We start from the raw sequence: 27,854 nt of genomic DNA on the forward strand, positions 1-27,854 counted from the left end.
GCGTTGTTCAGCAGGATCTATCCAGGGCCACCAAAAGAGGGAAAGCCCACAAAACCCATGGCGGCACCCTGGTGAAAAAGTTGAAAGCCTCACTAGAAAGGTTGATTCCTTATCCTCTGAGATAAAATAGTTTTTGCTGCTCTGCGTTCCTTCAAGCCCCCTAGTCAGGGCCCTCTAGCACTCCCTCCAGCATATGGGACGCGACATAGGACTCAGATAGCCGTGATGATGAACTGCTCTCCACTCGGGCATCCAACCGGCACTTTAGTGACCAGGATGATGACACGCCCAACATGGCGAAGGGGGTGCCAACCAGTGTTGTGGACCCATTCAGTTTCAACGCTAAAGATTGGTCAGAGGAGTCATTCCGAGGCTCTGATCACACAGAGTCAGAAGAAAGCTCTGCCTCACTATGTGCTGTCCTGTGTGCGGCCTTAGCTAGGCTAGAGCTTGATGACCCTCAGAACAGAATGCTCCAGCCGGCATGCAGACCTCGACCTCAGAAACCTTAAAGGCGCATCTCTTCAAGCGTTTGCGTTATAACCAGAGAGCTAGGCAGACGGATGTCCACCGTAGTTGTGACTAGTCATCAGGTCTGGCTCGCCAAAGCCCCAATGTCCGGTGACTCCAGACGGATGCTGAGAAAGCTACCAGTGGTCCCCGGACTGCTCTTTGGCCCTGTGGATGAGCGGGCCATCGACCACAGCTGAGTCAGGCTACACTGCTATGGATCCCACAGCCCAAAAACAAGGCATCACAGAGTCGTGTCAAAGGGAGGCCTGACACGGGTGAACCTGGCTGCTCTCATTCGGCCCAGCCCTATACACGCCCTTGGCCCTAACACCAGCCTAACTCAGGTGCTTGCCAGCCCCAGACAGGGATGAAGCATTTTCTGTGGTTTGCCTTCCAAGGCCAGGCATATCAGTTCACGGTATTACCCTTCGGCCTCTCCCTGTCTCCTCGTGTCTTCACAAGATGCGTGAGCGCAGCCCTGAGCTCCCTCCACTTACAGGGGATCAAGATCCTTCCTTACCTCGATGACTGGCTTATCTAAGCCCCCTCTCGCGAATGTGCAGCCGAGAGCACAGCGCTGACCGCACTGGGTCTTACCGTGAACAACGAAGAGTAACTTCACACCAAGCCAAAAGGTCACCTTTATTGGCATGGCTCTGAACTCCCGCACTATGAGGGCATGTGAGTGGACTGTTATGGTAATTTTGTTATCAATGTTCATAAACTTCAATTAATCTACTCAGTCTGCAACCCAGAGTTTGTAAGATTCTGGTTGAATGAAGCAGACAAGAGTCTCAGCTTACAATAGTCAAAATGTTTATTCACGAGAACGTTCTAGTCCATTGTACAAAAACATCAATTTTATACTGGCTCCTTACGCACATACCTTCACACACAAACAGTAGGTATCTTACGCACATACAAGTTCAAATCTTAAGCTACGCCTTGCTCAGACAGTCTGTGTTTTTCCACTATACAGATACATTGTTAATCTGCAACACGTTTCATAATTTTCTGCAAGCCTAACAGTTTCCCCCCTCCACGGGTGGAGACAGAATGTCCTGTAAGGAACAAAGTAGTACAACTCGTCTGTCGATAGCTCCTCTTATCATTTGTTTCCCACTTGCACCCTGCTTACCAACTAAAAAGGAACAAAAGGTCCTTGTTCTAATTCTGACTAAAACTACACACATCATCAGATTATAGTTTTATGATTCTAATAAATTTCATACAATTATATGGTTTCAGAGTGGAATTATTTAATAATTTTCTTTAAACATACAAATTATTTTATCATGGACATCATTATTTTTCTTCTGCAACAATTCCAGTTGAACGCGTTGGTGAAGGTACGAACGTCCCAACAATTGATGGGCATGCACGCGGCGGCCTCCATGGTGACACTGTTAGGCCTGCTGTCTTTAAGACCACCACGTGTGGTTCAACGACCTCCGCTTGGACTCCAAGCGGGACAGAAACACCAAAATCTGGGTGACAAGTGTGTGCTACTCTACTCTGCAGCTGTGGAGGAAGAGAACCTACCTGACTACAGATGTCCCTCTCGGATCAATTCTGGCAAGGCGGGAAGTAGTGATGACCTCCAGGTATTCGTAGAACCATAGTTACATTCGTAACTTCTGTTTCCTTTGCTCTGCAAAAGCCACAGCTTTTGTGGAGCGATAGGTAATGAAGTTTCGTGGGGGGCAGTTGTTGATGTGTTCAGAGGGTCCCTGGTTCAAGCCCAGGTTGGGCGAGGACAGGGACGGATGTAACACTGTTACAATTAGACATAAATGATTGCAACTAAAGATAATCCATAGGATTTACTACATTCCTGACAGAATGCATGTAATGCACCCAGAAATGTCATATCTCTGTTGGAGATGCAAAAAACTAAAACGAACCCTATTACATAAGTTGTGGACCTGTGACAAACTGACACCATTTTGGGATAATGTCTGTGCTATCACATCATTGTGTTTAGGAATGTATATCCATCCATCTCCACGACTATCTCTGTTGGGAAAGGTAAATATTGGTGACCAATATCAAAGAAAGTTTTGTAACCTAGGTCTAATTGCCGCACCAAAATGTATAGCTATCATTTGGAAAGCATCATACTCACCTTCAATAACAAACTGGAGGGCTGAACTATGTTGTTCACAGGAGGTTGGTAGCACCTTAATTGGGGAGGATGGGCTTGTGGTAATGGCTGGGGTGGAATCGGTGAAATGGTATCAAATACACCCAAAACATGGTTTTCATGTGTTTGATGCAATTCTATTTGCTCCCTTCCAGACATTATTATGAGATGTCCTCCCCACAGCAGCCTCCTGAGTTGTAGTTACATTCCACTAGATTCAGTGTTTTATAAGGTTGTGCAGAGAATGGATGTGTTTGATAAAGTCTGGAAGCCTTATTTTGACCATCTTGAGGAGTATGATATTTCTATGTGAGGGGGATTTAATGTACAGTATGTTTGTGTATCAAGTATGGTGGTTGTGTTGCGTTTCTGTTTATTTGTGTTTAATTTGTACTGTTTTGTTTGTATATAAAAATAAAAAGTGTCAGTTTGTCACATTCACGAGGTTGGAGTAATAACATGTTCAGCTACTTAAGACATTGGCTAGAATCTAGGTTGTGCCTTTTAGAAATCGAGAAAATTAACAACTAAGGAAGAATGTTTCACTTATCTCATTGACCTGAAGGAACCCGGTCTGGTCTGTCGAGTTTGCTTCGCGTAGCGTTCCCGGAAGTATCCTGATGTTGGTCCTCTGGGTTTAGAAACTCTGTGGTAGATTGTTAACGCTCGCTTTTCGTTACTGCTTGAGGCGAGACCGCCCCCTCAATCCCATTGGTACATTCAATGAGTGGCACTTTACGCAACATCTCCGTTGGTTGGGGTGAGTAAAGATAACCAATCAAAGCTCTCAATTCATTGTTACGAGTGGTCCCACTAAAGTAGGGCATGTGGATGTGTGTGTCTGCCACAGAATTAAATAAGTATCTCTACTATGGTGTCTGCCACGTTGGCCTATATTACAAACTGGTATGCCCTTTGTCCCTGTATTACCCACTACCATAGCCAATCAGATATATTTTTGGTTCTACTCCTCCCCTTTATTTCCCTTTCCCCCTCAGGCAGCCTTATATCATATGCCATATCATGTGCTTTTGGCAAGCAGGTGCTGCCATAGCCTTTGAACATTCCTTGTCTATTGAGTCTCATAACAGTCACGAGGGAATGTTAGATAGACCAGGAATGAATTGTTGTTGTCAGGTTGGCCAGGAAGGTAACCTAGCAGCTGCAGGTTTAGGATGATGTCATACACACCATGTGGTTGCTCTTAATAAGTACCAGATGAAGATGTACTTTTTGTATAAAGTGTTCACAAGAAGTAAAATACAATGAACTGCATTAACGGAAAAGCATTGTATCCAATTTACAGACGTTTTAAGTAGTCCTTCGGGTCCCTATAATAGAGTGGACATAAAGAAAACTAAGTATATTCAGATCTTTTAACTATTTGAATAGTATGACACAAAAAATAGACAAAACTATTTACTGGCAAGTAAAATATGTATTCATATTTATCAAGAACATATTTAAATATTTTACAAAACCGTAGCTTTAATCAGAGGTTATGTGAACAACTATATATATTGAAATTATAGACATATCAACACATCGAGTCTGAGCATTTTAAGCACAAATTCGTTTGCTCTTGTCTTGCGGAAGGTCCGTCATCCCGGAAGCGCGTGTGTTTATTTGTTGAAACGTTATTAAGAACAGACAAATCTTTACTAGTATCTAGCGATAAAGGTTCAGCTCGGGTTCTAAATTAGTATGAGCGTCAATATATGCTTAAAGGGCTGCAGTGTCGACATTTCACTGTAAAGAGACATTTGCTTTGCTAGCTAGAAGTAAACAGTCACCTAACGTTAGCTTGCCAGCTACAGTATGTCCAGCGAGGCAGTCCTAACTGTACGGTTGGTAAGGTCTTTTGAGCACCGAAATTTCAAGCCAGTTGTATTTAGTGGCGTGAATTTAGATCAAACGGTCCAGGAATTTATCCAGTTTGTGAAAAATGGTAAGTATGATTTATTTTTATGGTAGCTAGCTAAACGTTATGTAGGGTGTTCACCCATAACATAATTAATTAATTCAAGGTTTATATAAATATGTGAATGCATTAGAACATCCAGTCAGAAAAACAACAGGCCAAACCCCATGTTTCTACCATATATGGTTCAAAAGTTACCGACGATTTAGTCTGAGAATTTAGCATGTTTAGAGTGAATGGAATGTCATTAACGTTCGATGCATGATCAAAAAGTGGTAACTGCTCAATATAACTCTGTGGCGCTGCTCCGCGGCTAACTTCGAACCTCAACTGACCGGCTAGTGGCTGAAAACATGGCCTTTTTCTAAATTAAATCCGCTATTAAAGTTATATGTGTATTGTGCAGTTCTTAATATTTCCAATTAAAACGCCATAGAAGAGTCCCCTCTCAACGTAGATTGATTGCGGTTACAGGCAATGAAAGCCAAGGATCACCTCACAACACCAAATATGAGAGATGCATCCAAGAGCGGTGCAGTCTAAACTAGCAATGGTTACAGCAAATTAACGTTCTTATTTCAACACGTACAAGTACAAGTATATTAAAGTTATAATATTGTAGGAAAGTCTGATTAGTTGTCATTTATGATGACATAGGGCAAAGAAAATTACTTTTTACATTCATTTCGAGAGCCACCCTCTTGAATTGCCCCGTTTTTCTCTACATTGTACAGCCGTGAGTGAACGCCCTACATCATGAAAAATGTTACTCCACAATATTTCATCATCTGCCTTGCTGGTTCCATATAATGTTGACTTGTCCCTTTTTAGAAGTTAGCATGAGAGCCGGTCTACCACCCCCCTTCAAGAATTTTGGCTATGGTAAGTTATGGCTGCATTTTAGTAGTGGCTTCTGTTGCCTACTTCCAAATAGCTACGATTAGTGTGGGCAGACTGGAGTTCCGATGTTACATACAATTATGTTTTTAATTTAAAAAAAGACTTATTTCAGCATCAAAAGAATAGCACGCAATTACAAAGAACAATGTCATTTGTAATTGCTGGCTATTCTTTTGATGCTGAAAGAAGTCTCTTTTTTTAATTTTTTTTATTAAAAACGTAATTGTATGTAACATCGGAGCTCCAGTCCAGTCGTGGATTTGAGTTTAATCGGCTACCCTACCATTGGCATTGCCCCGTATGGTGCTGCCCCGTATGGTGCTGCCAAACTCATTCCATGGAGGGTTTGGTGTCTGCAGGTTTTTCCTTTCAATTAAGCCAGAGACAACCAGGTGTGGGGAGTTCCTTACTAATCAGTGACCTTAATTCATCAATCAAGGGAGGAGTGAAAACCTGCAGACACTCAGCCCTCTGTGGAATGAGTTTGACACCTGTGCCCTAGACATTTGATTTTGATGGTAGGGTTTAGGAGTCTATTATGTTTTGAGAATGATGCCCGAAACATTTCAAGGTTATTCTTCACTAAACATTGTTGGACCCATTTGGCATGCATTCTTGATACATGCAGTATATTGATATGTCTTAACTTCTACACAATGTATAATTTGAAGACACAATGAAGATCATCCACCAGGCACATGGAGCAAAGGTATCCTCCTTGACACCTTACAAATACACTCAGTAGTTATATCAATAAGCCTGTTAAATCTTTCCCATTGTTTATTCTAAATAATTGTGTTTTACAAAGCCAATCAAAATGATAAATGTCCTGTTTGCAGACAAATGAGTTGGTGATGAGTTTGGAGGATGATGACAAGCTTATTCTGCAAGATGGACTAACCCTAAGAGCTGCGGGCATTGGTATAGTCATCTTGTTTTTGTACACATACTGTACACAGGGGGGGGGTGTTGGTGGCGGATGGGGTCTTCCTGGGGCATACTGCTATACATCTCCAGTATAAAAATACAGTAACGTTGGAAATTATTCAGACCTCTTGACTTTCTCCACATTTTGTTATTACAGCCTTATTCTAAAATTGAATACTTTTTTTTATTTTTTATAAATCTGTGCCATGAGGTTGAAGGAATTGTCCTTAGAGCTCTGAGACAAGTTTGTGTCGAGGCACAGAACTGAGGAAGGGTACCAGAACATTTCTGCAGCAGTTTGGAACCACCAAGACTATTCCTAGAGCTCGCCGCCCGGCCAAACTGAGCAATCGGGGGAGAAGGGCCTTGGGGTTCTTGGTCACCTCCCTAACCATGGTCACTCTGACAGAGCTCCAGAGTTCCTCTGTGGAGATATAAGAACCTTCCAGAAGGACAACCATCTCTGCAGCACTCCACCAATTAGACCTTTATGGTAGAGTGACAAGACGGAAGCCACTCCTCAGGAAAAGGCACATGATAGCCTGCTTGGAGTTTGCCAAAAGGCACCTGAAGGACTCTTAGACCATGAGAAACAAGATTCTCCACAGAGGAGCTCTGTCAGTGACCATCGGGTTCTTGGTCACCTCTAACCAAGGCCCTTCTCCTCCGATTGCTCAGTTTGGCCGGGCGGCGAGCTCTAGGAATAGTCTTCGTGGTTCCAAACTGCTGCAGAAATGTTTTTGTACCCTTCCCCTTCCCTCATGAAGCTGGTTGAGAGAATGCAAAGCTGTCATCAAGGAAAAGGGTGGCTACTTTGAAGAATCTCAAATATAAAATATATTTTGATTTGTTCAACAGTTTTTTTCGTTTACTACATGATACCATGTGTTATCTCATAGTTTTGATGTCTTCACTATTATTCTAAAATGTAAAAAAATAAAGAAAAACCCTGGAATGAGTAGGTGTCAACTTTTGACTGGTACTGTATGTGCATTCGGAAAGTATTCAGACCCCTTGACTTTTATTTTTTTTGCAAGTGTTTTAAAAATAAAAAAGATACCTTATTTACATAAGTATTCAGACCGTTTGTGTGTACTACATGTATTTTATGAGTTGGAACTGTGCATTCAGGCAACATCCTGGTAATGAAATATTGTCAAAGTGAAGCGCCTTATTTTATTCCTGTTTTTTTTTGTTTCAGCAAATGAAACAGAATTGGCCTTCTTCAGGAAAGAGGATTATAAGCTCTTTAAAGCCAACCCCCAACCGGCCTGGTGGTAAGGGTGTTTACTGGCCTTCATCCCCCACCTCACCACGGAAGAGGGGATTCTGATCTGACATGGAGGATACACATGGATGGAAGATTGAGGGGGTGACATGTGCCTTCAGACCTAAGTTCGAGTATTTTAATTTAACATGCCATATATATAAAACATGTTTTTGCCTCTTTTATACATCTCCACTGAAATGCACTTATCATTTATCTGGTGGTGTTGAATATGATTATGGTTGTGCATTGACTTTCTTTGTACTTATTAGTTTCCTGTAAGGCCTGTTTTATTACTGCAAATGTGATTCCAAATTAAATCACTGGTTTGAAAAGATGCATCTAAAAAGCTTTATTGCATAAGTACAGTGAAGTATTTCCCCCCTTGCTGAGATGGGTCCAAATATGGCACATAAGCTTTAATATTCAATAGAAAAAAGAAATGTACTCTTATCCCAGGAGAAACCACTGGCTTTGCTCATTCTAGTTTTTACAAGTAAATAAGGTACTGCATTACACACAAATTAATCACAAAAAGGCCCTTTATCACAGCTATACACTGTACCAGGCAAGATGGGTCCATAGACTCATGCTGCTTTATGCCAAATTCTGACTGCCATCAGCATGACTCAACAGGAACTGGGATTTGTCAGACCAGGTGATGTTTTTCCACTCAATTGTACAGTGTTGGTGATTGCGTGCCCAATTGAGCCTTTTCTTATTTTTAGCTGATAGGAGTGGAACCCAGTATGGACAAAGATCGATGAGTGCGTTCCGAGATACCTTTCTGCACACCACTGTTGTACTGCGCAGTTATTTGTCAGTTTTTGGCCTGCCTGTTAGTGTGCACGATTCTTGACATTTTCTTCGATCCTCTCATCAACGAGCTGTTTTTGCTCACAGGAATGCCGCTGACTGGATATTTTTGGTTTGTTGCATCATTCTCGGTAAACCCTAGACATTGTCGTATGTGAAAATCCCAGGAGTGAGGCTGTTTTTGAGATATTGGATCCAGCGCGCCTGGCCCAGACGACCATACCACACTCAGTTGCTTAGGTTACTCGTTTGATCCATTTTAACATTCAATCGAACTGTGACTGCCTCAATGCCGTCTCCAATTTCATAAACTGGGTGGTGTACCTAATAAACTGGCTGGTGAGTGTATATTGCACCTTATGTGTGCGTGCGCTGAAGACACTTTCCTTCAGTTAATTGTTCATTTCCCAGGTTGACAGTAGTTGTGTGTTTTGTGACTGATGTGTCCAGTCTCCTTACATAATAATGCTGTTAGGACTGGAGCTGCTGTAGGAGCAAAAACTAATGACTCCAATATTAGCAGGCAGTGTTTAGACTGTCCACTGAAGTGCGAAGACAGAGTGGCTATATAAGGAATGGAACATATATGAACAGGGCCTGCTACCATTATAACCTATACAGCTGTCAGATGTGGGTGTTAACAAGTAAGAACTGAGATGGAAAGATAATGGTGGAGAAAGATCAAGAGGAGTTATTTTCGCATAGAGGGAGGGGATTCTATATGTAATGCAAAGATGGGAGAACTATAAGGCCAATAGGAGTTGTTCATGTACATACAAGGAGTGACTATATGTGCAATGTAAAGACAGGAAAAACTATAAAGTCAGAACTCTGTGATTAGAGAATTTAGTATTTTCCATGGAAAGGCTTGGCTCTGTTACGTTTGTAATAAAGTCTAAATTGAATTCACAAGTTCCGGGGTCTGTGCAAATATTTGACTCAAGATATTCCACAACACTGCACACAGACTGTCTGTCTGGAAGCGACAGCGCAGTAACACACAGCTGAACAGCAAAGACGGACTGTATTGACTAGGTCTCCAACACTAATCCAATGTCCTTATACAGACTTCTGTCTCAATTTTTCTTCTTCTATTTCGGGGTCAAGTGCAGCTTCTCAGTTGAGGCTCAATTCAGGCACTTCTGGTTGGTAAATCTAGTTGAATAGTGGGTTTGGAGATTTGAACATGCTGAAATTGACCAGAAAGTGGTCACATCCTTCTTCACTTTACCCAAGAGAAGCTTAGAGGTCTAGTCAAATATGAATTGTCTTGCTATGATACTCAGTGAAAATGATACATATTTCTGTTCATGTTTCTTAACCCAGTTAAACAAAGAGCGTACATAATTTATCATAACAGAAGGTAGTTGTATATTGGACTTGTGAGGTAACCTTTCAGTATTTCAGTTTCTAGAAAAATAGTAACACTTTTCTTGAGTTTGTTTCTTATTTGGATTTAAAAATTAAGTGGCATTAAAAAGTGCCATAGTGTGTGTCAGACAAAATATGTACAACGAACTATCCCTTTCATCAGAGCTAGAAAATGGATTTGCACTGAGTCTCTACTTGATTGGACCGTCACACATCACCACTCAAGTCCCTGGGCAGCACGCCATTGGCTGTGTCCTCTTGGGTCTGAGGAGGGTGGTGGCATGGACTCTCCCAGCCTCGACGTATCTTTGCCAGTCTGAACGCCAGGCAGGGCAGCGCCAGGAAGAGCCGACCCACCAGGACCAGACAGGGCAGGATCAGTGCCAGCAGGTATGTGGGGGGCATGTAGTAAGGGTAAGCAAATGAGAAGAAAGCAAAGTCCCAGCTGAAGAAGAGGGTGTGCATGATGGAGAGAGTCAAGGCAGCGTACCCCAACCCTGACTGGAGACAGGTGATAGAAAACCGCTCAAAATGTTGCAATAAACTACGGGTGCATACAAAAGTGTCAAATATCGTGCTGTTAGCTACTCACCTGTACAAAAGTGAACTCTCTCCAACTGAGAGCGTTACCCACCGAGGGTAGAGATGTGATGGCCAGAAGAGTCAGAACACCAAGTCCCAGAATGCCAGAGGACAGATAAAGGTCCGATCTCCACACCTGAGGCTCCTCCCAGGAATGCTCCACTCCCGCCTTCACCTGAAGGGGCACAAAGTCCGGTTAGTGGAAAACCAAATTATTCACTGATACAGTTAAAAGCATTAAAATACTGGGAGACTGTGAGATAAGTGTGGGAGGAACACTTAATCTGTGGATCAACTAATGAGCACGCACTGCCTTCTCCCACTTGTGAACAACGCTCCATGGGAGAGCTGGATGCGTGAGAGCATCCTGCCCCCAAGAAGCAGCTCTTAACGGAGTCAGTCTGTTAATTAGGCCTCAGCCACACTCTGTGTCACGTCATGTTCACACTCATAGAGAGTTCAAAATGCAGCCCCGGCCTACTGCTCCACAGCAGTGACATCACCAACCACGGTTGGTAACATTTTATTTGGATAGTCCACTACTGATGGATTATAGATGTTCAACTAGCTATGAGTTCAACCTGTTCAATTAGCTATGAGTTCAACCTGTTCAACTGACTATGAGTTCAACCTGTTCAACTGACTATGAGTTCAACCTGTTCAACTGACTATGAGTTCAACCTGTTCAACTGACTATGAGTTCAACCTGTTCAACTGACTATGAGTTCAACCTGTTCAACTGACTATGAGTTCAACCTGTTCAACTGACTATGAGTTCAACCTGTTCAACTGACTATGAGTTCAACCTGTTCAACTGACTATGAGTTCAACCTGTTCAACTGACTATGAGTTCAACCTGTTCAACTGACTATGAGTTCAACCTGTTCAACTGACTCCAACCACTCACCTGTCTGTACGCTGCATCCAGCAGCCTGTATTGAGAAGCCTTGCGCAGGGTCAGACACATACTGTAGACCGCATGCAGCCCGGCACACAGGAAACTCAGCAGGCCTAGCTGTTTGCGTCTCCCCATCCAGTGGTCCAGCCAGCCGGGGAAGCGGCTGTACTTGGTTCCCCGGGCCAGCTGCAGTGCGGCAGCCCACAGTCCCGGGAGGTAGACCAGCGCCAGGATCACCAGGGCCACTGCTGGCAGCGTCTCGTTCACCGTCTCCAGGGGTAGCTGGTAGAAGTTGTTTTGCCCCCGGGACAGGTAGGGCATGAGAATGCCACGCAGGAAGTTGTAGCCGTAGAAGAAGAGGATGAGGAGGAAAGTGACCATTAGGGGGCCGCCCCAGGATGGGAAGAGGCGCAGGGGGGCGTCCTCAATGTGCCTAGAGCTAGCAAGGCCTCCCATGTCCACGGCCAGGAAACTCATACAGCGAGCCAGCTGGATCACAGTTCTCTTGGCCTCAGGACAGTCACTGCTGATCAGGACCTGGGAGGGGCAGGGGGGAGAGGACTGATTAGGAGAAATTGAGGCTCACATTGTGTGGGTGAGTGCCTGTCGGTGTGCGACGTCTATAACTACATACATTTTACATTTAAGTCATTTAGCAGACGCTCTTATCCAGAGCGACTTACAAATTGGTGCATTCACCTTATGACATCCAGTGGAACAGCCACTTTACAACAGTGCATCTAAATCTTTTAAGGGGGGGGGGGGGGGGTCAGAAGGATTACTTTATCCTATCCTAGGTATTCCTTAAAGAGGTGGGGTTTCAGGTGTCTCCGGAAGGTGGTGATTGACTCCGCTGTCCTGGCGTCGTGAGGGAGTTTGTTCCACCATTGGGGGGCCAGAGCAGCGAACAGTTTTGACTGGGCTGAGCGGGAACTGTACTTCCTCAGTGGTAGGGAGGCGAGCAGGCCAGAGGTGGATGAACGCAGTGCCCTTGTTTGGGTGTAGGGCCTGATCAGAGCCTGGAGGTACTGAGGTGCCGTTCCCCTCACAGCTCCGTAGGCAAGCACCATGGTCTTGTAGCGGATGCGAGCTTCAACTGGAAGCCAGTGGAGAGAGCGGAGGAGCGGGGTGACGTGAGAGAACTTGGGAAGGTTGAACACCAGACGGGCTGCGGCGTTCTGGATGAGTTGTAGGGGTTTAATGGCACAGGCAGGGAGCCCAGCCAACAGCGAGTTGCAGTAATCCAGACGGGAGATGACAAGTGCCTGGATTAGGACCTGCGCCGCTTCCTGTGTGAGGCAGGGTCGTACTCTGCGGATGTTGTAGAGCATGAACCTACAGGAACGGGCCACCGCCTTGATGTTAGTTGAGAACGACAGGGTGTTGTCCAGGATCACGCCAAGGTTCTTAGCGCTCTGGGAGGAGGACACAATGGAGTTGTCAACCGTGATGGCGAGATCATGGAACGGGCAGTCCTTCCCCGGGAGGAAGAGCAGCTCCGTCTTGCCGAGGTTCAGCTTGAGGTGGTGATCCGTCATCCACACTGATATGTCTGCCAGACATGCAGAGATGCGATTCGCCACCTGGTCATCAGAAGGGGGAAAGGAGAAGATTAATTGTGTGTCGTCTGCATAGCAATGATAGGAGAGACCATGTGAGGTTATGACAGAGCCAAGTGACTTGGTGTATAGCGAGAATAGGAGAGGGCCTAGAACAGAGCCCTGGGGGACACCAGTGGTGAGAGCACGTGGTGAGGAGACAGATTCTCGCCACGCCACCTGGTAGGAGCGACCTGTCAGGTAGGACGCAATCCAAGCGTGGGCCGCGCCGGAGATGCCCAACTCGGAGAGGGTGGAGAGGAGGATCTGATGGTTCACAGTATCGAAGGCAGCCGATAGGTCTAGAAGGATGAGAGCAGAGGAGAGAGAGTTAGCTTTAGCAGTGCGGAGCGCCTCCGTGATACAGAGAAGAGCAGTCTCAGTTGAATGACTAGTCTTGAAACCTGACTGATTTGGATCAAGAAGGTCATTCTGAGAGAGATAGCAGGAGAGCTGGCCAAGGACGGCACGTTCAAGAGTTTTGGAGAGAAAAGAAAGAAGGGATACTGGTCTGTAGTTGTTGACATCGGAGGGATCGAGTGTAGGTTTTTTCAGAAGGGGTGCAACTCTCGCTCTCTTGAAGACGGAAGGGACGTAGCCAGCGGTCAGGGATGAGTTGATGAGCGAGGTGAGGTAAGGGAGAAGGTCTCCGGAAATGGTCTGGAGAAGAGAGGAGGGGATAGGGTCAAGCGGGCAGGTTGTTGGGCGGCCGGCCGTCACAAGACGCGAGATTTCATCTGGAGAGAGAGGGGAGAAAGAGGTCAGAGCACAGGGTAGGGCAGTGTGAGCAGAACCAGCGGTGTCGTTTGACTTAGCAAACGAGGATCGGATGTCGTCGACCTTCTTTTCAAAATGGTTGACGAAGTCATCTGCAGAGAGGGAGGAGGGGGGAGGGGGAGGAGGATTCAGGAGGGAGGAGAAGGTGGCAAAGAGCTTCCTAGGGTTAGAGGCAGATGCTTGGAATTTAGAGTGGTAGAAAGTGGCTTTAGCAGCAGAGACAGAAGAGGAAAATGTAGAGAGGAGGGAGTGAAAGGATGCCAGGTCCGCAGGGAGGCGAGTTTTCCTCCATTTCCGCTCGGCTGCCCGGAGCCCTGTTCTGTGAGCTCGCAATGAGTCGTCGAGCCACGGAGCGGGAGGGGAGGACCGAGCCGGCCTGGAGGATAGGGGACATAGAGAGTCAAAGGATGCAGAAAGGGAGGAGAGGAGGGTTGAGGAGGCAGAATCAGGAGATAGGTTGGAGAAGGTTTGAGCAGAGGGAAGAGATGATAGGATGGAAGAGGAGAGAGTAGCGGGGGAGAGAGAGCGAAGGTTGGGACGGCGCGATACCATCCGAGTAGGGGCAGTGTGGGAAGTGTTGGATGAGAGCGAGAGGGAAAAGGATACAAGGTAGTGGTCGGAGACTTGGAGGGGAGTTGCAATGAGGTTAGTGGAAGAACAGCATCTAGTAAAGATGAGGTCAAGCGTATTGCCTGCCTTGTGAGTAGGGGGGGAAGGTGAGAGGGTGAGGTCAAAAGAGGAGAGGAGTGGAAAGAAGGAGGCAGAGAGGAATGAGTCAAAGGTAGACGTGGGGAGGTTAAAGTCGCCCAGAACTGTGAGAGGTGAGCCGTCCTCAGGAAAGGAGCTTATCAAGGCATCAAGCTCATTGATGAACTCTCCGAGGGAACCTGGAGGGCGATAAATGATAAGGATGTTAAGCTTGAAAGGGCTGGTAACTGTGACAGCATGGAATTCAAAGGAGGCGATAGACAGATGGGTAAGGGGAGAAAGAGAGAATGACCACTTGGGAGAGATGAGGATCCCGGTGCCACCACCCCGCTGACCAGCTGCTCTCGGGTTGTGCGAGAACACGTGGGCGGACGAAGAGAGAGCAGTAGGAGTAGCAGTGTTATCTGTGGTGATCCATGTTTCCGTCAGTGCCAAGAAGTCGAGGGACTGGAGGGAGGCATAGGCTGAGATGAACTCTGCCTTGTTGGCCGCAGATCGGCAGTTCCAGAGGCTACCGGAGACCTGGAACTCCACGTGGGTCGTGCGCGCTGGGACCACCAGATTAGGGTGGCCGCGGCCACGCGGTGTGAAGCGTTTGTATGGTCTGTGCAGAGAGGAGAGAACAGGGATAGACAGACACATAGTTGACAGGCTACAGAAGAGGCTACGCTAATGCAAAGGAGATTGGAATGACAAGTGGACTACACGTCTCGAATGTTCAGAAAGTTAAGCTTACGTAGCAAGAATCTTATTGACTAAAATGATTAAAATGATACAGTACTGCTGAAGTAGGCTAGCTGGCAGTGGCTGCGTTGTTGACTTTGTAGGCTAGCTGGCAGTGGCTGCGTTGTTGACACTACACTAATCAAGTCGTTCCGTTGAGTGTAATAGTTTCTACAGTGCTGCTACAGTGCTGCTATTCGGTGGCTAGCTGGCTAGCTAGCAGTGTTGATTACGTTATGTTGCGTTAAAAGAACGACAATAGCTGGCTAGCTAACCTAGAAAATCGCTCTAGACTACACAATTATCTTTGATACAAAGACGGCTATCTTACTGGACATACAAACTACATACAGTGGCAATAAAAAGTATGTGAACTCTTTGGAATTACCTGGATTTCTGCATAAATTGGTCATCAAATTTGATCTGATCTTCATCTAAGTCACAACAATAGACAAACATGGTGTGCTTAAACGAATAACACAGAAACTATTGTATTTTTCTTGTCTATATTGAATACGTAATTTAAACATTCACAGTGTAGGTTGGGAAAAGTATGTGAACCTCTAGGCTAATGACTTCTCCAAAGCTAATTGGAGTCAGGAGTCAGCTAACCTGGAGTCCAATCAATGAGACGAGATTGGAGATGTTGTTAGAGCTGCCTTGCCCTATAAAAAAACACTCACAAAATTTGAGTTTGCTATTCACAAGAAGCATTGCCTGATGTGAACCATGCCTCAAACAAAACAGATCTCAGAAGACCTCAGATTAAGAATTGTTGACTTGCATAAAGCTGGAAAGGGTTACAAAAGTATCTCTAAGAGCCTTGATGTTCATCAGTCAGACAAATTGTCTATAAATGGAGAAAGCTCAGCACTGTAGCTACTCTCCCTAGGAGTGGCCGTCCTGCAAAGATGACTGCAAGAGCACAGCGCAGAATGCTCAATGTAGTTAAGAAGAATCCTAGTGTCAGCTAAAGACTTACAGAAATCTCTGGAACATGCTAACATTTCTGTTGACGAGTCTACAATACGTAAAACACTAAACAAGAATGGTGTTCATGGGAGGTCACTACGGTAGAAGCCACTGCTGTCTAAAAAAAACATTGCTGCACGTCTGAAGTTTGCAAAAGAGCACCTGGATGTTCCACAGCGCTACTTACAAAATATTCTGTGGACAGATGAAACTACAGTTGAGTTGTTTGGAAGGAACACACAATACTATGTGTGGAGAAAAAAAGGCACAGCACACCAACATCAAAACCTCATCCCAACTGTAAAGTATGGTGGAGGGAGCATCATGGTATGGGGCTGCTTTGCTGCCTGAGGGCCTGGACAGCTTGATATCATCAACAGAAAAATGAATTCCCAAGTTTATCAAGACATTTTGCAGGAGAATGTTAGGCTATCTGTCTGCCAATTGAAGCTCAACAGAAGTTGTGTGATGCAGCAGGACAACGACCCAAAACACAGACGTAAATCAACAACAGAATGGCTTCAACAGAAGAAAATACGCTTCTGGAGTGGCCCAGTCAGTCCTGACCTCAACCCAATTGAGATGCTGTGGCATGACCTCAAGAGAACATTTCACACCAGACATCCCAAGAATATTGCTGAACTGAAACAGTTTTGTAAAGAGGAATTTCTCCTGACCGTGCAGGTCTGATCCGCAACTACAGAAAACGTTTGGTTGAGGTTATTGCTGCCAAAGGAGGGTCAAACAGTTATTAAGGGTTCAAATACTTTCCCCACCCTGCACTGTGAATGTTTACACGGCGGGCTCAAGAAAGACATGAACATGTATAATTGTTTGTGTGTTATTAGTTTAAGCAAACTGTGTTCGTCTATTGTTGTGACCTAGATGAAGATCAGATCAAATTTTATGACCAATTTATGCAGAAATCCAGGTATTTCCAAAGGGTTCACATACTTTTTCTTGCCACTGTATACAATGTGTGGAGTTGTATGTACAGTATATACATGATTACTCTCTTACCTGCCTGCTGCCGTCATGAGCTCCAGTCTGCAGGGCCCAGGCTGAGACCACATTGAAGCCCTTCACCACTCTGCTCTCTGGGAACAGCTCTGCCAGCCTCTCAGCGTTAGACGGCTCTCCATTGTTAAGCTTGGTGGCGTTGCTCACATCCACCAGCACCTTCCCAGCCAGCACATCCCTCAACCCCACCAGGGTGTGGTAGTGTTCAGGGTAGAGAGCAGCAAAGACAACCTTCTCTGTGCCAACCATCGCCTCCCTCTGTGTGAGAAGCTGAACCCCATCAGGAAACTGTCCGGTGGCTATATGCTTTGGGTTACGGCTGCCGACCACTACCCTATAACCACAGGCAACTAATCGCACAGCCAGGGAGCGGGAGTAATCACCTGAGCCTAGGATGCCCACTGTGGGGTTTCCCGGGTCACAGGGCAGGGGTTCCTCTGGGGCGTCAAATGAGTTGGACAGCAGGGGTGTCCTCATGTCGCCAAGAGGCATGCTGGACCTGTAGAGCTGGAAGAGGCGTTGAGGCTGTTATTACATACTATTAATACTACACATTGTAATTACAGTTTTTTCATATATTCATAGTAACTATATTAAGTTCAACGATGGCACTATAATGCAAACAAGAGCCATATCCACATGAAATAGCCATATCATTCTTGGAGCATTTCACATTTTGCTACACTCGCATTAACATCTGCTAACCATGTGTATGTGACAAATAAAATTTGATTTGACAAATTGAAAAATATGAGTCCTACTTGTAGCCTACATCTCTGCTGTAATACTGCCACTAAATTCTGGAATGGCCTTACATTTTAATCATGCAACCATTCAAATATCACATGCCCTTTTCCCTGTCCAAATATCAAATGTTGTAGTGTCCTCTGCCAACTACACATCATCAATCAAATCAAAGTTTATTTGTCACGTGCGCCGAATACAACAGGTGTAGACCTTACAGTGAAATGCTTACTTACAGGCTCTAACCAATAGTGCAAAAAATTTATTAGGTGAACAATAGGTAGGTAAAGAAATAAAACAACAGTAAAAAGACAGGCTATATACAGTAGCAAGGCTATAAAAGTAGCAAGGCTACATACAGACACGGTTAGTCAGGCTGATTGAGGTAGTATGTACATGTAGATATGGTTAAAGTGACTATGCATATATGATGAACAGAGAGTATCAGTAGCGTAAAAGAGGAGTTGGCGGGTGGTGGGTGGGACACAATGCAGATAGCCTGGGTTAGCCAATGTGCGGGAGCACTGGTTGGTCGGCCCAATTGAGGTAGTATGTACATGAACGTATAGTTAAAGTGACTATGCATATATGATAAACAGAGAGTAGCAGCAACGTAAAAATAGGGGCGGGGGGAGGGGCACACAATGCAAATAGTCCGGGTAGCCATTTGATTACCTGTTCAGGAGTCTTATGGCTTGGGGGTAAAAACTGTTGAGAAGCCTTTTTGTCCTAGATTTGGAACTTCGGTACCGCTTGCCATGCCGTAGTAGAGAGAACAATCTATGACTGGGGTGGCTGGGGTCTTTGACAATTTTTAGGGCCTTCCTCTGACACCGCCTGGTGTAGAGGTCCTGGATGGCAGGCAGCTTAGCCCCAGTGATATACTGGGCCGTACGCACTACCCTCTGTAGTGCCTTGCGGTCAGAGGCTGAGCAATTGCTGTACCAGGCAGTGATGCAACCAGTCAGGATGCTCTCGATGTTGCAGCTGTAGAACCTTTTGAGGATCTCAGGACCCATGCCAAATCTTTTTAGTTTCCTGAGGGGGAATAGGCTTTGTCGTGCCCTCTTCACGACTGTCTTGGTGTGTTTGGACCATTCTAGTTTGTTGGTGATGTGGACACCAAGGAACTTGAAGCTCTCGACCTGCTCAACTACAGCCCCGTCGATGAGAATGGGGGCGTGCTCGGTCCTCCTTTTTCTGTAGTCCACAATCATCTCCTTAGTCTTGGTTACGTTGAGGGATATGTTGTTATTCTGGCACCACCCGGCCAGGTCTCTGACCTCTTCCCTATAGGCTGTCTCGTTGTTGTCGGTGATCAGGCCTACCACTGTTGTGTCGTCTGCAAACTTAATGATGGTGTTGGAGTCGTGCCTGGACATGCAGTTGTGGGTGAACAGGGAGTACAGGAGGTGACTGAGCACGCACCCCTGGGGAGCTCCAGTGTTGAGGATCAGCGTGGCAGATGTGTTGCTACCTACCCTCACCACCTGGGGCGGCCTGTCAGGAAGTCCAGGATCCAGCAGAGGGAGGTGTTTATTCCCAGGATCCTTAGCTTAGTGATGAGCTTCGAGGGTACTATGGTGTTGAACGCTGAGCTGTAGTCAATGAATAGCATTCTCACATAAGTGTTCCTTTGGTCCAGGTGGGAAAGGGCAGTGTGGAGTGCAATAGAGATTGCATCATCTGTGGATCTGTTTGGGCGGTATGCAAATTGGAGTGGGCCTAGGGTTTCTGGGATATTGGTGTTGATGTGAGCCATTACCAACCTTTCAAAGCACTTCATGACTACAGACGTGAGTGCTACGGGTCTGTAGTCATTTAGGCAGGTTGCCTTTGTGTTCTTGGGCACAGGGAATATGGTGGTCTGCTTGAAACATGTTGGTATTACAGACTCAATCAGGGACATGTTGAAAATGTCAGTGAAGACACCTGCCAGTTGGTCAGCACATGCCCGGAGCACACGTCCTGATAATCCGTCTGGCCCCGCAGCCTTGTGTATGTTGACCTGTTTAAAGGTCTTACTCACGTCGGCTACGGAGAGCGTGATCACACAGTCGTTCGGAACAGCTGATGCTCTCATGCATGCCTCAGTGTTGCTTACCTCGAAGCGAGCATAGAAGTGATTTAGCTCGTCTGGTAGGCTTGTGTCACTGGTCAGCTCGCGGCTGTGCTTCCCTTTGTAGTCTGTAATAGTTTGCAAGCCCTGCCACATAAGACGAGCGTCGGAGCCGGTGTAGTATGATTCAATCTTAGCCCTGTATTGACGCTTTGCCTGTTTGATGGTTCTTTGTAGGGCATAGCAGGATTTCTTGTAAGCTTCCGGGTTAGAGTCCCGCACCTTGAAGGCGGCAGCTCTACCCTTAAGCTCAGTGCGAATGTTGCCTGTAATCCAAAGCCAGTGACTTATGTGGTGTACTCCTCAATGCCACCGGAAGAATCCCGGAACATGTTCCAGTCTGTGATAGCAAAACAGTCCTGTAGTTTAGCATCTGCTTCATCTGACCACTTTTTTTATAGACTGAGGCCAAAAGTATGTGGACACCTGCTTGTCGAACATCTCATTCCAATATCATGACCATTAATATGGAGTTGGTCCCCCCTTTGCTGCTATAACAGCCTCCACTCTTCTGGGAAGGCTTTCCATTAGATGTTGGAACACTGCTGCAGGTACTTGCTTCCATTCAGCCACAAGAGCATTAGTGAGGTTGGGCACTGATGTTGGGCGATTAGGTCTGGCTCAGTCGGCGTTCCAATTCATCCCAAAGGTGTTTAATGGGGTTGAGGTCAGGGCTCTGTGCAGGCCAGTCAAGTCCTTCCACACCGTTCTAGACAAACCATTTCTCTATGGACCTCGCTTTGTGCACGGAGGCATTGTCATGCTGAAACAGGAAAGGGCCTTCGCCAAACTGTCATTGTGTGCTGTAGTGTTACAATTCCACTTCACTGGAACTAAGGGCCTTCACCCGATCCATAAAAATCAGCTTCAGACCATTCTTCCTCCTCCACCAAACTTATGAGGCCTACCACTTCGCGGCTGAGCCATTGTTGTTTCTAGACGTTTCCACTTCACAATAACAGCATTTACAGTTGACCAGGGCAGCTCTAGCAGGGCAGAAATTAGACGAACTGACTTGTTGGAAAGGTGGCATCCTACAACGGTGCCACGTTGACAGTCATGGAGCTGCCAATGTTTGTCTATAGAGATTGCATGGCTGTGTGCTTGATTTTATACGCCTGTCAGCAACGGGTGTGGCTGAAATAGCTGGTATCCACTTATTTGAAGGTGTCCACATACTTATGTGTAAGAAATGCGTTTTATTTAACACTGCCAAATAGCACGACAAGCAGTGGCGACTTGTCATTCAGGGCAGAGTCGCACCTGTTTTGAGCCCCGCATTTTTAGTATGTTTTTGGGGGGAGGGGGCCCTTCCTGTCGTGCATGTTATTTAGTCATTTAACGTGTCACATATCAGTTTGCAAACAATGTAAAAAAAAAAATATACTGTACATCATTGAGTTAATAACGCAGCATATAAACATGGTCTTTTTTTTGTTTTCTTGAGTAAGGCAGCTCCAAAATGCAGGTGTTTCAGCCCTGCTCAGTGCTTTCTGTGGTGGTGGGGCAAGCCAGCAGAAAATACGGAGCGTTGCGACGTCATTGGCTCAGTGTTCTGTCACTCATGGGGACACTACGTCACCGCCAAGTCTAAGGGGAGACCTTAAATTCTAGCCCCTTGAGTGATGCCATAGAAGGCTGAATGTCATTGGCCACAGATAAAATTACGTCAAATCACGTTATATGTACAGTAGCTTTTTGCACAGTAGCTTTGATTGGACTGATCATGTCAACATCATACTTTAAAAATCTTAGCTAGCAGTCATCATCATGAATCAAGTCGACAATCTACTGGCAAATCCTTTTTAATCCTTGTCATATGAAGAGAAATTATAGATAAAACGTATCGGTGCTCATTGGCCATTGGCCATAAACATTGGAAATGTTGGAAATTGCAAATTCAACAATGAGTGGTTTGGAAGGAATCAGTGGCTAACTGCAATTATTGCAAAGCAATCACTAGCCTGCTATTCAGTGGAGTGGCTGTGTGGTGGAGTGGCTCTTTTCCTAGTTTTAAAATGATAAACATTCAACATTGGCCATGCTGTCAATGAAGCATGATTTGTGCCGCGCTCAAAACAACTGTTAACTCTGAACTGCAAAATCTGACTTTAGTGAGTTCAAGACAACTGTTAACTCGGGGAAAAACGTTTTGAACTTTCATCCAACTCGGAATTGTACATTCGGAACTCGGGCCTCTTTCTAGAGCTACAACCTGAAGAACACTGACGTCATTATGATTCTACCTTTTCCCCCCTGAGTTCCCAGTTGTCTTGAAAGCACCATAAATCCAGAGAATGCCAGACATTGATGACAAAGTTTGATGATAAAATTTCCCCACGAAGGACCGCCACGCCACCTTCCTGTTCAAGTGAGCACAGCACAACAAGGTGAGTCTAATGTCTTGCATGCTGCTGTATAAATGATGTAATATGCCAGGGAGATATGTATACTGTAGCTAAGAAAGTTGTTAACAGTTAAGCTGTTATTAGCCCATGTGCCTCACCCTAATAATTTGGTCTATTTTCACCTCTTAATTTCACCTACTGTTCTGACTTGGTGGTCCACATGTAGCCTATAAACTGTTTTTGAGAAATGTAATCATTGAATATTGTAAGAGCTTTCATTGTTTATATGACCCCTTTATTTATCCTATGGTTCTGACTTGGTGTACAGGGAGAACACTGTAAGAACGGCCCATGTTCTGAATTCTGTTGCTGTACATTTCAAAAGTGCTGAACAAACAGTTATATTTACTATGTCCGTCCTAGCTCGCTCATTAATGTCTTAATCGAAATAACAGATTGCCTCTTCTGCTTGTCGTCCCCTTATGCCATAGTTTGTACATCAATTGTCAGTAGAAACCACATTTGTTTAACACTCCTGCTGTGTTCCGGTCGAATTGGACCGATTTAAAGTTCTCTCTGAAAAATGTAGTTCATTTAATTGTCATAAGGTTCCATGACTTTGTCCACACAGGGCATCTGAACACACAAAACACATTTTGATGATTTTCATAAAATGTTGGGTGTTTTATTTAACCTTTGTACACCTATGGTGTTCCCGGTCATTAGATGGGTGAGACTACAATTAGTGTATAAAATTGAGTTCCGGCACATGCCCATTCATCAGATGGACACACTTCTCCTCCCAGACCCCCATGTAACAGTTTAACTTTAGACCGTCCGCTCGCCACGGGGGCGAACCAGGGACCTTCTGCACACATCAACAACAGTCACCCACGAAGCATCGTTACCCATCGCTCCACAAAAGCCGCGGCCCTTGCAGAGCAAGACTACTTCTAGGTTTCAGAGCAAGTGACTTAACTGATTGAAACGCTATTAGCGCGTACCCGCTAACTAGCTAGCCATTTCACATCCGTTACACTCACCCCCCTTTCAACCTCCTCCTTTTCCGCAGCAACCAGTGATCCGGGTCAACAGCATCAATGTAACAGTATAACTTTATGGCGTCCCCTCGCCCCAACACGGGCGCGAACCAGGGACCCTCTGCACACATCAACAACAGTCACCCACGAAGCATCGTTACCCATCGCTCCACAAAAGCCGCGGCCCGCAACACTAGTTCTAGGTTTCAGAGCAAGTGACGTAACTGATTGAAACGCTATTAGCGCGTACCCGCTAACTAGCTAGCCATTTCACATCCGTTACACCCACATGGATGTGTTTGAACACACACACACACACACACACACACACACACACACACACACACACTAAAGTATGTCCACACATACATTAACATGTTACAGATGTTAATGTATGTGTGGACATACTTTAGTGTGTGTGTGTGTGTGTGTGTGCCCCCCCCTTCTCTGCTTCCATGGCAACCCCCACGGGAACCTTTTCCCAATAGAATATTTCCCCCAGGGAAACACACCTGTGGCATTCTCACAAGCAATAGCAACATTGTTTCAATAATAACTTTTCTTGAACTTTTCTTGCAGCTCTTGTATAAAAAAAAGTTTATAAAAAAAAGTTTATAATTTTTTTTTGAGGTCTTGCTCACAATTCATTCTGTGGCAACACAATGACCAAACGATATACTCTATGTGAGGCTCTTGATCATATCTTTGATCATGACACTAGAGAGGAGGAGAGAATCCTTGTTAAACTTGGACACAAAGTAGTCTGTGATAAATAGCACAATATGTTTCATCTGAGAATTTGTTATAGTCAAAATAATCCATACATTATGTTTTTTTAACTCAAAAACTAGTTGTATGAGCTCAGGTCAATGAGGCCTACAGGCCATAAATAGCAAATACAAGATGTAATGTTCTTGTAAACTTGTAATGTTCACAAGAACTTAAGTTGATAAAAATATCTAACACAACATTAGGTGATCATATATGTATTATTATGGATTTATAATCAGCTATAATGGTGCGGCAATTTGGACCGGGAACACAGAATGAATTAACATGAAACGAACACAACAGGAGGATTAAGCAAGTCAGGACATATCAGCTATGTTTTTTTAAAAGGCCGTAAATGAGACAGAATGAACTCTTTCGCTGCAAGACAAAGCTCCGTTGATAGCCAGGTGTAGCAGTTGTGAGGTTTTGGGACTCTGCTGTTGGGACAGCTTTATGTAGGCTCTAACAGTTTGTGGGCAACATTTGTCACCATCATAGTGCACTTCATGTATTGTTTAGGGTTGTGTAGTGGCTTTGCTGGAATTGCATTCCACATGTTGTTGTTTTTTGCCCCACCAAGATTTCCGTTCTAAAATCGCCACTGACGACAAGATAATAATATCATAAGTATTTTATGCCAATAGTTTGTTATTCGAGGCGCATATTCATTGCACTTACGTGTGTTGTTTATGAAGCAGAATCCGTCATATGCCTTGCAGATGACGAACTGCGTTACAACAAGACTCGGCCCAGATCGCTCCGCCCGTCTGTGTCTGTGTACGAAAGATAATAATGGCCGTGCAGAACACCCGTGCAACATGCAGTTCCTTGTGATTCGATTAGACAGATAATATACACAGATGATAATAATAGCTAAGCGGTTTCATAGTATATTATGAAATTAGCTGTTGTGTAAAATGTGCCATGTAAAAACACACTGGTATATGATATGAAAGGTTGCTGTATCTTTATTGGACTTTCAGTCGCATAATTCGTTATTTTAAAAATATATATATTATATTTATATTTAATAATATGTCATGAAGTTGTTACATATGCGGTTTGTACAATTGTTCGCACTTACTAACGCAGGAAAGTAAAAACTATTTCTGGGCAACAGATTACAGACTTTTCCCGACAGGTGTCACTGTTGTACTGTGCTTGGACAGAGTCAGAGAGAGGTGACTGAGGTGCCCTACCAAACACGTTGGAGGTGCTGCTCACTTTGAGATGTTTTCAACCTCAAAACTGGAGTGTACTTATGAAATAAGTTAATGTCCCAGGCAACCTGTTATGTAGATCCATATGATTCAATCCAAAGAGAATGGTAAAGATAAGCAGTGCAAATTCAGGATTTTATTCAGCTCTTATCTTTTCTATTCATTTGAGGTTTAGGCAGAAATACCATACCAATGACATGGGATGTGAATTCATCACGACATAAGATAACTTTAAGGTCAGAAAAAAAACGTGTTGGGGACTGGAAGGAGACTCCCACATGGCTGACACCGGTTCCTGTCCGGGGTGTGTGTGTTGGGGTCAGGCGGGTCACCTGTCACTCTGCTGAGTATTGTGGGCTCTGTAGAGTAGAGGTGCCAAAGTCATCCCGAGGAGAGCAGAGAAGTCTCCCTCTCAGAACTCAGGTCACAGCTCTGACACCTAACTATCTAATTAGGCATCATCTACAATATTACTTTGCAGTTTAAGCATGCCAATACGCACACACACACGCACGCACACACACACACACACACACACACACACACACACACACACACACACACACACACACACACACACACACACACACACACACACACACACACACACACACACACACACACACACACACACACACACACACACACACACACACACACACACACACACACCTAACTACATGTATTGGAGCTTTCTGACTTTCATGGTCATCTGAGATAGTCATCGCTGTAAGATGCTTATATGTGGAGTATAGCCAATTATGCACAGATGGTACACTATATATACAAAAGTATGTGGACAAATTAGTGGATTTGGCTATTTCAGCCACACCCGTTGCTGACAGGTGTATAACATCGAACACAGAGCCATGCAATCTCCATGACAAACATTGGCAGCAGAATGGCCTTACTGAAGAGCTCAGTGACTTTCAACGGGGCACTGTCATAGGATGCCACCTTTCCAACAAGTCACTTCATCGAATTTCTGCCCTTCTAGATATGCCCCAGTCAACTGTAAATGCTTTCATCGTGAAGTGGAAACCTCTAGGAGCAAGAACGGATCAGCCGCAAAGTGGTAGGCCACACAAGCTCACAGAACATCAGCACAAGAATTGTTCGCCAGGAGCTTCATGAAATGGGTTTCCATGGCTGAGCAGCCGCACACAAGCCTAAGATCACCATGAGCAATGCCAAGCGTCGGCTGGAGTGCTGTAAAGCTCGCTACCATTGGACTCTGGAGCAGTGGAAATGTGTTCTTTGGAGTGATGAATCATGCTTCACCATCTGGCAGTCTGACGGACGTTTATTCAGATGCCAGGAGAACGCTACCTGCCCGAATGCATAGTGTCAACTGTAAAGTTTGGTGGATGAGGAATAATGGTCTGGGACTGTCTTTCATGGTTTGGGCTAGGCCCCTTAGTTCCAGGGAAGGGAAATCCTAACACTACAGCATACAATGACATTCTAGACAATTCTGTGCTTACAAATTTGTGGCAACAGTTTGGGGAAGGCCCTTTCCTGATTCAACATGACAATGCTCCCGTGCACAAAGCAAGGTACTTACAGAAATGGTTTGTTGAGATCGGTGTGGAAAAACTTGACTGGCCTGCACAGAGCCCTGACCTCAACCCCATTAAACACCTTTGGGTTGAATTGGAACGCTGACTGCAAACCAGGCCTAATCGCCCAACATCAGTGTCCTGGAATCCGCCAAACAAAGATTCGTCCGTCAGACTTCTAGATGGTGAAGTGTGATGTATCACTCCAGAAAATGCGTTTCCATTGCTCCAGAGTCCAATGGTGGCAAACTTTACATCACTCCAGCCGACGCTTGGCATTGCTCATGGTGATCTTAGGCTTGTGTGCGGCTGCTCGGCCATGGAAACCCATTTAATGATGCTCCCGATGAACAATTCTTGTGCTGACGTTGCTTCCAGAGGCAGTTTGGGAGTGCCACATTGAAAGTCATTGAGCTCTTAACTAAGGCCATTCTACTGCCAATGTTTGTCTATGGAGATTGCATGGCTGTGTGCTCGATTTTATACACCTGTCAGCAACAGGTGTGGCCGAAATAGCCGAATCCACCAATTTGAAGGGTTGTCCACATACTTTTGTATATATAGTGTATGTTATCTTATTTTGTCTTCTAAAAATTACAATAGGCCTTGTACCATGGCAAATACTGATTTGATGCTTGGATGCTTGCCATTCTCTTTATATATATGTATATATATGTTCAAAAGTTTGGGGTCACTTAAAAATGTCCTTGTTTTTGAAAGAAAAGCACATTTTTCGTCCATTAAAATAACATCAAATTGATCAGAAATACAGTGTAGACATTGTTAACGTTGTAAGTGACTATTGTAGCTGGAAACGGCAGATTTTTTTATGGAACATCTACATAGACACACAGAGGCCCATTATCAGCAACCATCACTCCTGTATTCCAATGGCGCGTTGTGTTAGCTAATCCATG

The 27,854-nt window shown here is 44.9% G+C and overlaps 2 protein-coding genes across 6 annotated transcripts; one reads left to right on the plus strand and one right to left on the minus strand.

The window, feature by feature from the left end:
* Positions 1-4,203: 4,203 nt before the first annotated feature.
* On the plus strand, positions 4,204-8,006 carry c20h2orf76 (chromosome 20 C2orf76 homolog). The gene is made up of 5 exons (XM_071355017.1): positions 4,204-4,604; positions 5,409-5,459; positions 6,149-6,186; positions 6,317-6,398; positions 7,606-8,006. Exons 1-5 carry the CDS (start codon positions 4,475-4,477, stop codon positions 7,683-7,685), a joined length of 381 nt encoding a protein of 126 aa, XP_071211118.1. The 5' UTR covers positions 4,204-4,474; the 3' UTR covers positions 7,686-8,006.
* Positions 7,999-24,936, minus strand: steap3 (STEAP family member 3, metalloreductase). Of its 5 annotated transcripts, none has more exons than XM_071355016.1 (5): positions 24,837-24,936; positions 17,137-17,643; positions 11,348-11,875; positions 10,451-10,615; positions 7,999-10,174 (listed from the first exon to the last, which is right to left on the minus strand). In XM_071355016.1, the coding sequence occupies exons 2-5, from the start codon at positions 17,626-17,628 to the stop codon at positions 10,073-10,075; spliced, it is 1,287 nt and encodes a 428-aa protein (XP_071211117.1). In that variant the 5' UTR covers positions 17,629-17,643; positions 24,837-24,936; the 3' UTR covers positions 7,999-10,072. The 5 variants fall into 5 exon arrangements, with proteins under 5 accessions (XP_071211117.1, XP_071211116.1, XP_071211112.1 ...); XM_071355015.1 differs by having other exon boundaries at positions 7,999-10,303; XM_071355011.1 differs by having other exon boundaries at positions 7,999-10,359.
* Positions 24,937-27,854: the final 2,918 nt, after the last annotated feature.

Source organism: Salvelinus alpinus, chromosome 20 (assembly GCF_045679555.1).
Source record: "Salvelinus alpinus chromosome 20, SLU_Salpinus.1, whole genome shotgun sequence".
Taxonomy (NCBI): domain Eukaryota; kingdom Metazoa; phylum Chordata; class Actinopteri; order Salmoniformes; family Salmonidae; genus Salvelinus; species Salvelinus alpinus.